The 13,101-nt window shown below is 45.5% G+C and overlaps 1 protein-coding gene across 1 annotated transcript; it reads right to left on the reverse strand.

The window, feature by feature from the left end:
- Positions 1-105: 105 nt before the first annotated feature.
- Positions 106-12,594, reverse strand: LOC115133081 (inter-alpha-trypsin inhibitor heavy chain H2-like). The gene is made up of 20 exons (XM_029665947.2): positions 12,334-12,594; positions 12,012-12,041; positions 11,369-11,407; positions 10,240-10,412; positions 9,994-10,098; positions 9,606-9,768; positions 9,250-9,486; positions 9,016-9,132; positions 8,639-8,807; positions 8,297-8,422; positions 7,935-8,116; positions 7,539-7,724; positions 6,676-6,815; positions 6,405-6,577; positions 6,136-6,270; positions 1,605-1,718; positions 1,323-1,530; positions 1,000-1,172; positions 689-800; positions 106-475 (listed from the first exon to the last, which is right to left on the reverse strand). The coding sequence occupies exons 1-20, from the start codon at positions 12,424-12,426 to the stop codon at positions 325-327; spliced, it is 2,826 nt and encodes a 941-aa protein (XP_029521807.2). The 5' UTR covers positions 12,427-12,594; the 3' UTR covers positions 106-324.
- Between the last annotated feature and the right edge of the window lie 507 nt (positions 12,595-13,101).

Genomic DNA, 13,101 nt, shown 5'->3' on the forward strand with positions numbered 1-13,101 from the left:
CTGAGAAATACAACAGTCATTGGAATGTTCTGGTTAAGAAGTGTACATAAAGTTCAAAGCCGGCAGCATAGTCTTCATGAAAATTATGAAACATTCACACTGCTATACATACCGATACTGCTTTTTTATAACGTTTCATAAAGAAAGAGCGTTGTCAGACAGAGCTGTGATATGAAAACAGGTAATAACACATATGTGTCTAGTCAAATTGGCTCCATATGTGTGTGTCTCCTGTACCTGTGGACTAGGATATCCATTATAACTCTGCCCTGTCTCTTGCTGCCTGGGTTACATGGTACCCCCGTGTGCCTTGCGATTGGTCGCTCAGAGCGGGAGCGGCAGGAAGCTGTCGAGTCGCGGGACGATGTAGTTGGTGTAATGGCCGTCGATGAAGCCTTTGCCACTGTTGTGGATGAACCAGCAGAAGACGTCAGATCCACGTTTCTGATCCCGCCTGTAGTCCTTCTGCCAGCCCCTGTCACACACGTGGAATAGTTACAACCTCGTCTACAAACCTCACCATGTTAGCACTCCTATGCACTATGTCCCACTGTGTGATATGGTGGAAGGATTACCTGAACAGAGAGGAAGTCTACCGACTGAGTATGTGTGACATGCTGATGTTATTCCTGTAATGGTGTGTGGTTTACCTGGCAGCAGGGATGTGCATAAGAGAGAGGGTTCTTACCTGGTGACGACCAGCTTGTTGCCCTTCACCTCCATGGTGGCCTCCTTCTTCAGAGGCTCAGCTCCCTGGTGCAGGTTAAACACCCTCACCTCTGGCTCCTGGCCAAACTGACCTACACACACACACACACACACAGATCAGTGAAACCTAGTGAAGTAGGCTGTGATTAAATATAGGGATACTGCTGCAGGATTCACTGTAAGGGAGATGTAGGGTATCTTGCAACTGTATGTAAAATAATTTAATTAGCTTATAACATTATTGTAACAGTACAGTAACAGGGTAACACTTGGGACCAATTGGTGACCTACCTATAAGTCCGTGGGCCTGAGAGGAGTACTGGTTGTTGTTGGGGATATAGAGGCCCAGGAAGTCCACGTGGGTTGGGTGTTTCTTCCACACACGATGTAGCAGCACCATCACAGTGATCTTGTCATCCACCGTCACCATCACCTTGGAGTCCTTCACTATGGAAACCTTCACCCTGAAACACACAGGGATCATAGCATGTGGTTAAAACAGGAAACCGTGTACTTTTGAAATGTACTTTTTTACCTTACCACAGTAAAACAGGCTGATGTTGCCTTACCAGAGGTTTGTGTGTGTCTGTGTGTGCGGGCGTGCATGTTCCTACCTGTCCTGGGTGATGTCGGCCGTGGCTCCCCAGGTGAAGGAGTGGTTGTTCCTGCCGTGAGTCAGGTCGATACGGTCGGTGCTGACTGACACTCTGATGCCGTCAGGCTGGTAGAACACTGATATGGTGCCAAAGTACGTGTTCACCTTCTCCTTCTCCTCCACCCCAACCCTCTTAGAGCCAACCAACTGGCCATTCACCACCACACCTAGAGGACAAAGAGGGCAGAGAATAAGAGGACACAAGCAAAGACACACACTTTTTTTGCATGCACACGCATACCTGCACCAGGGTCTGACACCAGATTGAGGATGTGTCCAGGCTCTGAGTCGATGTTGAAGCAGATGTCCATGTTGTTTTTAGGCAGGTGGACGATGAAGTGAGGGTCGTTCTCCACTGTCACACAGAAAACAGACAGACAAACAACCGTTACTATAGTGATGCAATGGACATAGGAATATTACCCACTGAGACATTGCCAGGTAGGGAGGTAGGCAATGTTGATGGCCCAATGGTCAAAAATAAACAAAAATAGTTACATGTGGACAGTACCAAAACAAATGATCTAATGATTCTGTCTCTTTGCAGCAAAATCTGCAGTACTGGGATAGTTGTATCCCTCATATGTATAACATTCTATTGGTTGCAAGAATTTTGTATAGTCATTTAAAGTTTTGAATCCAGCGTTGTTTTCTGTATCAGTTCATAAACCATGTGCCATGGAATCAATACATCGAAAATCTCTTCCCGACTATTTTGCAATATACTGTATATGGCACAGCTGTCATTTTTGGGGTCCTTAAATGAAACTGATATACTTTTTTATTTATCACAATTTTCTTTAGCAAATTTTGGTCTTTAATGCAGGGCCGACAGACAAGTTCCTTACTTTCTCCCCCTTCCACTTGCCTCTACCATTTTACATTTTGAGTACAACAGACATTTCCATATATTTTTGTTAGCTGCATGTGTGACAACTCCGCCAGTCCTATTTAGGATGTCATTTACAAAGATTAAACCTTTTTTAAACATTCTTTCCAAAAATATTGTTTTTTAAAAATAAATTAGTATGTTTGAATTTAACCATAATATTCGTTGAAATATTTGGTCTGTTTTTTTTCTGGTGGATTAAACTGAAATTGCAACCAACTTTCTATGGCTTGTTTTAAAAATAGTGATATTTTGGAGATTATATCATTTTCAAATAACCGAAAGTGAAAGGCTGTAATCTGAATAAAGGGGAAAAGGCCATTCTTGAACATGGGGTAAGACATCCTTACTAATCTGTTAGAGAACCAGTTTGGATTTAAGTATAACTTTTGAATGACTGAAGCCTTTAGTGAGAGCTCTAATGCTTTAATATTTAATTATTATTGTCCTCAGAATTCATATTATTTATATAAACAGGCCTGTTTAATTTTGTCTGGCTTGCCATTCCAAATACAATATAATATTTTTGCTCATATAATTTAAAAAACAAGTCGCTAGGTGTACAGTAGTCAAGGCCATAAGCGAATAGGTAAACTGGGATATGACTAAAAAGATAATGAGGGTGATTTTTCCACAAATACCCAGGTATTTTCCTTTCCACGGTAGCAAGATCTAATCTATTTTTGCTAACTTTACATTCAAATGCATTGTAAGGAGATTATTTCTTTCCTTTGGGATATGAATATCGAGTATATCCACTTCACCGTTAGACCATTGTCACGACCTGACCATGGAGAGCCCTTTGTTCAGGGCGTGACTATGGGGTGATCTAGTATAGATATTTCTATGTGGGTGCTAATATGGTTCCCAATTAGAGGCAGCTGTTTATCGTTGCCTCTGATTGGGGATCATATTTAGGTAGGTTGTTATTTTGTGTTTTGTGCATGTGCACCACGTAGTCACGTTTCCTTGTTTATTGATTTATTTGTTTTGTTCTTGCTAAGTTTCACTTCATAATAAATATGTGGAACTCAACATCCGTTGTGCCTTGGTCCGTCTCTCCTCACGTACGTGAAAGAATATCCCACCAACCAAGGACCAAGCAGCTTGCTACGATGGGGAAAATAAGTTGGACCTGGGAAGAAATAATAGAAGGACAGGAGATACTTCATTGGCAGGGGTCACAGAGGACGCAAGGAGAGAAGGGAGGACAGTGATGACGCCGGGGTTCGCAGCCACAAAGAAAGCCCCAAAAACAGCCCGAAAATATATATTTTTTTGGGGGGGGGCACGAGGGGTGGTCGGCGGAGCTAGCGGTCGAGCAGCGGAGAGTGCCAGAGCCTGTGTGGGAGTTGATAGAGGAATTTAATGAGAGATACCGGAGAGAGGTTCTGGCAAGGAGTATGGTACAGCGCAGGCACACTGAAGAGCACCTTCTCAGCCCAGGCCACCAGTGCGCCAGGCCACCAGTGCGCCTTCAGCGGGAGTGCTCCTTGCACTCGCCCTGAAAAGCCAGAGACTGTCAGGGAGGTAATGGGGAAGTTGGGAGAGAGAGATGTTGTGCAAGTGTGTTCTGCTCAACATCCGACCAGAGGATCTGGTTAGCAGTCTGGTGCAACTTGGGCCAGCTCCACGCTTCTGGCCTCCAGAGCGCCTCCCCAGTCCGGTGCGTCCTGTGTCTCCTCCTCGCAGTCGCCCTGAAGTACGTGTCCCCAGTCCAGTACATCCTGTGCCTGTTCCCTGCACTCGCCCTGAGGTGCGTGTCACCAGTCCGGTACCACCTGTGCCTGTTCCCCGCACTCGCCCTGAGGTGCGTGTCACCAGTCCGGTACCACCTGTGCCGGCTCCACGCACCAGGCCTCCAGTGCGCCTTCCCAGTCCGGTACCACCTGTACCGGCTCCACGCACTAGGCCTCCAGTGCGCATTCACAGTCCAGAGCTTCCGGCGATGGTTCCGAGTCCATAGCTTCCGGCAACGGTCCCCAGTCCGGAGCTTCCGGCGACGGTCCCCAGTCCAGAACCTCCTGCGACGGTCCCCAGTCCGGAACCTGCGACGGTCCACAGTCCGCAACCTCCTGCGATGGTCCACAGTCCCGATCCAGGGAAGGAGCTCTCCTCTGCGCCGATGCCCAGTCCTGGCATGGCATCGTGTCCCGCTCCATGGCAGGAGCCTTCCTCTGCGCCGGTGCCCAGTCCAGGCACGGCGTCCAACCCAGCTCCATGGCTGGAGCCATCCTTGGCGCCGATACCCAGTCCAGGCACAGCGTTCAGCCCGGCGCCATGGCCGGATCCGGGGTCTGGGCGGGGGCTACAACCTGCACCAGAGCCGCCACCGAGACTAATCACCCTCCCCCTACCCTCCCCATTTGGTTTCAGGTTTTGCGGACGGAGTCCGCACCTTTGGAGGGGTACTGTCACGCTCTGACCGTAGAGCCCTTTGTTCTCTATGTTGTAGTAGGTCAGGGCGTGACTAGGGGGTGATCTAGTATAGATATTTCTCTATGTGGGTGCTAATATGGTTCCCAATTAGAGGCAGCTGTTTATCGTTGCCGCTGATTGGGGATCATATTTAGGTAGGTTGTTTCCCCACCTGCATTTGTGGGATATTATTTTGTGTTTTGTGCATGTGCACCACGTAGTCACGTTTCGTTGTTAGTTTATTGATTTATTTGTTTTGTTCTTGCTAAATTTCACTTTATAATAAATATGTGGAACTCAACATCCGTGCCTTCGTCCGTCTCTCCTCACGTACGTGATAACCATTTTATTGGTAAATTACACAGTAATGTAAAAGTTGTAATTTTTTAGTGATCCAATACGTAATATTCTACCCTTACCATCATTTGGTTGTAATCCAGAGAGATTTAAAAAAATATCTAGATCATCTTTGAGGCTGTGGAGGGATCCAAATTGTTGATTTACAAGAAAACATGAATCATCAGCGTACAATGAGACCTTTGTGTTTAAGTCCTGGATTTCTAGGCTGTAGATATTATTGTTGGATCTGGTTTTAATAGTTAACATTTCGATGGCCATAATAAATAGATATGCCGATAGTGGGCAACCTTGTTTTACTCCTCTTCACAGTTTAAAACTTTCTGATAAGTAGACATTATTTCATATTTTACACCTAGGGTTGAAAATTGAAATATTCCAGGCATATATATAAATTCCAGTCGTACTTTATCAAAAGCCTTTTCAAAGTCAGCTATGAAAATCAGGCCTGGTTTCCCAGATTTGACAGTGTTCTAATGTTTCCAGTACTTGTCTTATATTATCTCCAATGTGTCGTCCATGTAAAAAATTATGATGATTATGATGAATAATATCCCACAATACCTTTTTAATTCTAAGCGCTATGCACTTTGCTAGAATTTTTTGCATCACAATGCTGAAAGTAAAAAAAAAAAAAAAGCTTCTTAGCAAAATGCAATTTCTCAAGCAAACACTTAGCTAGGACTGTCTGGGAGTGGTCTGAGAGAGGAGCCTAATGGGAGGGATGTGTAACCTGAAAACTAGCTGTTATAGGCAGAGAGGTGTGCCAACTCTCTTTGTTATTGGTCTATTAACTTATATCGCCTGGTGATGTCACGAGGCAGTCCAAAAACCTCACCCAGCAAAACAAGCTGAAATTTCAGGCAAACTTTTCAAACAGCTCTTACACAGTGCATTATCATAATATTCACAATTTCACAGCATTATTCCAACCTCATAGTGTGGAAATATATATACAACACAGGGAAATCACGTTTTGTCCACAGTGCCCCTTTAAAAACAGAGTGAATGGCTATGTGTATGTTTCTACGTATTGTGATATGGACAGGTAGAGAAGCATTATGCTGTAGCACAGATGTGTATAGAGGTGTGTGTGTGTTATGGTCACCTATGGTGATGTGATCTGGTAGGGGCCTCTCGGCGTGGCTAGGGGGAACAGGGGTGGTCATCTGGACCCAGGGGGGGATGCTGTGAACCATCTGCACTGGAGTCCTTCCTCCGAGAGCAGCCATACCAGATCCTCCTACACACACACACACACACACACACACACACCGAGTTTGGGAACCGAGTTTGGGAAAGCTTTAGTAACTCTCTTGCCCTCATGTACATTTACAAGACCCAAAATGGGGGACTCTAGTGATTTTGATCAGGCACCTGCACAGCAGCCCTGTTTGGGGTCATTAGGGGAGTCAGCGAGCAACCTCTCCTTGGCCTCCTCACTCTCCACCAGTAGGGCAGTGAGGGGCGTGACAAACTGGTGCTCCACAGCCAGGGTCAGGATCCTCTGTGTGATCTTCCTCTTCTGACCAGCAGTGGGGGCCATGGACCTGCAGGGAACAGGGATATAACATTCACAAAATGTTACTCTGTGTGATTATTCATGCTCTGTATTCTGTATCGAAGGGCTGGCAAATCATAGCACAACCTCTCGGCCAGTAGCTGGTTGACAGTGATGTAGGCCCACATCTGTCTGGCGAAGCCAGTGAAGGCATGCGGCTGCTGGGCCAGCGCAGCGTCTAGCTCCAGGTAGTCTGCTTCAGTCTGTAAGGACAGGTCCAAACGATCCTGGGAGGAAGAGGGGGACAGAGAGAGGGTAGGACGTGTGTGTGTGTGTGTGTGTGTGTGTATGTGTGTGTGTGTGTGTGTGTGTGTGTGTGTGTGTGTGTGTGTGTGTGTGTGTGTGTGTGTGTGTGTGTGTGTGTGTGTGTGTGTGTGTGTGCGTGCGTGCAGTGGTCTAAAGTACTTAAGCAAAAAATATTTTAAAGTACTACTTGAGTCATTTTTTGGGGTATCTGTACTTTACTATTTATATGTTTGACTACTTTTACTTCACTACATTCCTACTAAAAGTATGTACTTTTTACTTCATACATTTTCCCTGACACCCAAAAGTACTTTTTACAGTTTGAATGCTTAGCAGGACAGGAAAATGGAAAATTCCCCCACTTATCAAGAGAATATCCCTGGTCATCGCTACTCCCTCATATCTGGTGGACTCACTAAAGAAACATGTTTTGTTTGTTAATTATGTCTGAGTGTTGGAGTTTGCCCCTGGCTATCTGGTTTGGTTAATATAAGCCATTTCAAATTATTTATACTTTTACTTTGGATACTTAACTATTTTTAAAACCAAATACTTTTAGACTTTTACTCCAGTAATATTTTACTGGGTGACTTTCACTTTGACTTGAGTCATTTTCTTTACTTTTCCTCAAGTATGACTTTTGGGTACTTTTTCCACCCCTGTGTGTATGAGTGTGCATGCGCGCATGTGTACGTATGACTCACAGCGGATGCAGTGGTGAAGCTGTTTAGAGTAGTGGACTCAGAGGGCAGCACCTTCCCAGCCACCACCAGCTCTGAGCCACTGAAGTACTTGTCAAAGTGGTTCTGGGTGACGTCAGAGACAGAGTCCTCTGGGAACTGAACTGTGATCTTCCTCAGGAGAGGAGACGAGACCTGGCTGTAGAACCGCTGGAGGAGGAGAACGGAGGAGGGCGTTGAGGTCAGAGATGGCGGTGAGAGAGTGATTATACAACAATAGGAGGGGATTTCAGAGGAGAGGTAGTCACACAAAAGGGGGAGAGCGGAGGGAGGGGATGGAGGAAGAGTAGTGATACAACAGGATGCAAGATTAGGTAGAGAAGGATGAATGGGAGTTTCAGGGACAGGGGTCTATTGTACCTGTATCTGATCTGAGGCGTCGTGGCTGGTGTAGATCCTCTGGGCCACGCCCCTATTCTCCATGGCGATGCGTTCCAGGAAGTCGTAGTCGACATCGAAGCCGATGCCCAATGAGAAGAGAGAGAACTCCTCCCTCATGACCTTCTTCACATTCTTCTGGATAGCGCTGAGCTTGATCTCTCCTACGCAGAGAGGGAGAGATGGTGGATGACGGTAGCACAATCATTTGAAGGGCAGTACACCACTGGAGGTTATTAGATGGGGCGTGAGGGGGGAAATGAAGCGGGGTGAAGTGGTATGAGGTGGGTAATGAAATGTCAGTCATTGTCAGTTTTGGGATCAGCAGCGGTATGATGTCTCACCGACAGTGGGGTCTCCATCAGACACCAGCATGATCATGGAGACAGAGCGTGGGTCAATCATGCCCTGATTGGACGCCTTCACCAGCATCTGCACCGCCCTCATCAATGCCTCATTGATATTGGTGCCTGGATCGGGTCAAAGGGCAGCGAGAGCCAATCAGATACACATCCAGACACAGCCTTTCGTTATTCACCACTCTTTCCTCTCTCCCTCATTCTTCTGTCTCTCCCCATTACTTAATCCCATCCAACCCTCTACTTCCTTATAATCCTCCACATCGCTCTCTTTCTCTGTCGCTCTCTTTCTTTCATCCCTCCCTTCTCTCTCCCTCCTTCTCTCACCTCCGTTGGGTTTGATGTTCTGGATGTATTTCTTGGCCTCAGCCACCTGTATGGTGCTTCCTGGAACCAGCTCCTCACTCCAGCAGCGCACGTTGTGGTTGAAGTCAACTATGCTGAAGTAGTCATCCATGGTCAGGTCATCCAATATGGTCTGCATAGCCTCCACAGTCTGAGAGAGTTAGTTATCGAGCAAGAGAGAGAGATAAAGTCATAAATGAGATTGGAGAGTAATTTGAGTGCAGTTTCACAGAAGACCCGCATGAGGGCAGTGTGGCATTTGGCAAGCAGGCTCTGCCGGTTGTGAGAGAAGAGAGATGTACGACCCTGATGGGGCACAGATTGACCCCTGTGAGTTTTTCTATGTTTACGTCACACACCTGCTTCATCTTGACTCCCCACATAGATCCACTGACGTCAATGACGAACACAATGTTTTTAGGAAGGGGGGAGAGGTTGGCCGGGGCGAAGAAATGCACAAAATGCCCGTCAGAAACCTAGGAGAAACAGTGAGATAAAAGTGACCAATACTTCCTGTATTACATTTCTGTTACAAAGTAAAGTGACACAAAGAGTGTGTTACTGCGTGTGTTTCGGTCAGTGTGTGTACCCACATGTAGTTCCCCGGCATTGCTGTCTCTCAGGACGTCGTATTTGATGGTAAAGATGCCATCGATAGCGCTGGTGGTGCAGTTCTCGCACTTCCTCTGCTGCTGGAGCGAGGGCTTGAACACCACGTGAGCCTTGTCCTTCGAGGAGGTGAGTTTGGCCATGCCGCTGAAATGCTCTCCCAAGGTGTTGGGTGTCTCCACAGAGGCGATGCCGCTGGGCTCATAGATATACACGTCCACCTGCGGAGAGACAGGGAGACGGTACAAATACGCTGACACATCAGCACTGACCTATCAAAACACAGCCGTTAAATACCACACACAGGCACGCACACATGCACAAACGTAGGCTCTCTCACCTGGAACTGAGGCACCAGTCGTCCAGGCTGCAGGTATAGTGAGTGTTCATAGAAGCCCAGCTTCCTCTGCATCATTTCCTGGTAGTGCAACTCAAACTCTATCTTACTGCCGGGAGGCACGTGGACCTCCGTCTTGAAGGTCTCCATGTCCTGGGAGTTAGCCCTGTGGTGTAGCATTACCAGCTCTATAGTCAGTCACAGGACACTAGAAAGGTCTTATGCAACAACAATGTTTGTTATACACGGCATAGACCATTACGAATGGCATAGGATTCATAACGGTCAAAAAATGGGTGGGAACCCATTTCCCTGTATTGTCCAAGATGTCATTCTTCAGTATAGCTACACTAAATACCATAGCCATGGTGCATTGTGGGCTGTACGGTACCTGACGAGGCCTGCGGCCTTCCCTCTGGCTCTAGCCTGAGCGTATAGGTTCCTAGCCACAGTCTTCTCCTTCACTGAGCCCACAAACGTGATCCCATTCACATTCCTAACAACAGGACACAACATAGTCCACAGCTCTTTCCATTCATTTTAGAGTTGTATTGCAGTGTGATTGCGATCGTGACATTTGGATTGTGATTGAGAATTGAGATTGTGATTTTTATTGTGATTGAGACGGTTGGCTCACATGGTGAAGTTGGTGATGAAGGCTTGTTTGGGGATCTGGACGTTGAAGCCAATGCTCTGGGCATTTGGACCAGAGTTGACCACAGAGCTCTTGACCGTGGTGTGGCAGAACCGCGACGTGATGCGGCTCTCCACCTTGTAGCTCTTAACTGTGATGTCATCACCCCGGATGGCCTACCGAGAGAGGTGGAGCACGTGAGACTGACTTTGGCTGTGATGTCATCAACTAGGGACGAGTGCCATTGCATAGGAATTGTCAAGCTCTCAAGCTCTCTACATTTACATATAAACCACATAAAACAACTGGTTTCGGGACACAGAATTGTCTTTTTAAATCTACAAATCAAAATATCTGACTGAAAAATGGATAGGAAACATGTATCTTTGGAGTATCTACTTGATGATAAAAAACCTTAAGAACACCTGCTCTTTCCATGACATAGACTGACCAGGTGAATCCAGGTGAAAGCTATGATCCCTTATTGATGTCACTTGTTAAATACATTTCAATCAGTGTAGATGAAGGGGAGGAGATAGCTTGAGACAATTGAGACATGTTTTTTTGTGTGTGTGCCGCCCCGAGGGTGAATGAGCAAAGCAAAATGTTTAAGTGCCTTTGAATGGGGTATGGTAGTAGGTGCCAGGCGCAGCGGTTTGTGTCAGGAACTGCAACGCTGCTGGGTTTTTAATGCTCAACCGTTTCCTGTGTCAATCAAGAATGGTCTACCACCCAAAGGACATCCAGCCAATTTGACACAACTGTGGAAAGCATTGGAGTCAACATGGACCAGCATCCCTGTGGAAGGCTTTCGACACCTTGTAGAATCCATGCCCCGATGAATTGAAGCTGTTCTGGGGGAAAATGGGGGAGGTGCAACTCAATATTAGGAAGGTGTTCCTAATGTTTGGTGTAGTCAGCGTATAACAGGCTGTGAATTCTGAGAAAGAAAGTGACACATTTTACCACAAAAACGTTAAATGGATGTAGCAACTGCAGAGTGAAGTCAATAACCTGTCTGTCAGCGGATTCTCTTCAAACAGGACCATTGATTCGTAGATAAGAGGACTAAACTCTGCCACATTGGACAGAGGGGTCGAACACCAAGCAGAGACCAGAGAGAGAAACCTACCTCAAAGTCTTCCTGCTCCTCACTGGTCAATATTGCCCTCTGGAAACACACAGAAACAATCAGCTCTGTACCAATCAATCAAGCTAATGTATTTTATAAATCTCTTTTTACATCAGCAGTTGTCACAAAGTGCTTTACAGATACCCATTCTAAAACCTCAAAAAGCAAGCAATGCGGATGCAGGAGTATCTGTATTGTCCCATAACTGCCCTCAGAGAGAAAATGTTTCATACGTAACAGTAACTATAGGTAGGTGAAAATGGCATAACAATTCTATAGACATTCTAAATTAAATGTTTGAATTGTCAGTGAGCCTATATTGACCACATGTATAGGACTTTCATTGGGTTCAATCCATTGACCTCTACGTAACCCCTTTATCAATAGTTCAGAGGTCAATGAAGCAGACTGCTTGCTTTTACATGTTGGTATTCTATTTCTGTAACTGGGCAAAAAAACAAAACAAAAAAACCCACCTCAAGACAGGATCATTTCCCTCATAATATGTTGCATTATTGAATCAATGTCATATTGAATATAAGAAATGCACATTATTAATGATTGTGAATAGCAAACTATGACATTGTGTAACATTAATTCAGACAAATTGTTTGGAAAAAAGAAAAGAAGAGTTTCATCTCACCTTAAATCGTCCATGTTGTTCATCTAATGACTGGTAGAACAAAAGGGCCGTTTGTAAAATAGAAAATAAAGTTGAACATTAATCAATCACATGGACGTCACATATAATATAGTTCTGTAAAAGGAACGTTATCAAAAAAAAACACATTTGACAGAGAGAAGGCTGTATCTACACACATTTGTATTTATTAAGGATCGACATTAGCTGCTGCCAAGGCAGGAGCTACTCTTCCTGGGGACCATCAGCATTAAGGCAATTAAGACACATCTATAAAACAATCTCGTTATCGTATAACAGTCAACATTGAAATATATGAACTCACCGTTTCCGTCTCCCACTCGCCCTCGACCACAAACTCAAAGCAGTGGGTTTGGTGTAGGGCCAGCAGGCCTAGGAGGAGAGCCAGGCGTCTCATGGTTCCAGGCCTGTATGTGTTGCCTGAGGTTTAACACTCCCAGATATAGTCCTTCAGCCGGGACCCAAGAGGGAGCAGAAAGATCCCAAAAATGAGGGTTAAAAATCCACTGAGTGCTGATAGACGCTTGGCCCCAGTCAATATTTGTTGTGTTTCACGTATCCCGGAGAGGGAAACTTTGAAACTTGACCTGCCGTGTAGGAGGGTAAACACAGCATATTTGGGATTGTACAGGTTCGGTTTTGGGCTGGTTTTCTCGTTGATTTATGTAGGCCTAAAGTCTGCAACACACACAGACAATCAGAACTGGGTTTCCAATGCTGGTATGTACAGATTTAAACGCTGGCATACTGTAGCAGTAGTTGACTCTCTCTATGTGATCATAATAATACCTGTGGGTTGGCCACGTGGCAGTGGAGGTAATGTTTGGACTTTAGACAGAATTCAAACATTCCATTTGGCGCCAAATTTGGCCACTTTGCATGGCAATCACTGTGAGGTCAGGTCAATTCCCTTTTTGCTGTGCAACAACAATAGAATAAAAACAGAAATAGAGGGAAACAATTGACTATTGACCTTTGTCACCATGCTGGGTGTGCACTGCATTAAACTATATTTTGGTGTTTGTAGTCCACTGTTGATACAGTCCCAAATTGTTTTGCATGTGAGAAATCA

Source organism: Oncorhynchus nerka, linkage group LG8 (genome assembly GCF_034236695.1).
Source record: "Oncorhynchus nerka isolate Pitt River linkage group LG8, Oner_Uvic_2.0, whole genome shotgun sequence".
Lineage (NCBI taxonomy): Eukaryota > Metazoa > Chordata > Actinopteri > Salmoniformes > Salmonidae > Oncorhynchus > Oncorhynchus nerka.

Coding starts and splice junctions, on each gene's coding strand:
- LOC115133081 (XM_029665947.2), bottom strand. CDS start 12,426: ATGAGACGCCTGGCTCTCCTCCTAGGCCTGCTGGCCCTACACCAAACC. Junction 7,725..7,934: donor ACGCCTCAGATCAGATACAG/GTACAATAGACC, acceptor CTCCTCCTCCAG/CGGTTCTACAGCCAGGTCTC. Junction 1,173..1,322: donor GCCGACATCACCCAGGACAG/GTAGGAACATGC, acceptor TGTGTGTTTCAG/GGTGAAGGTTTCCATAGTGA.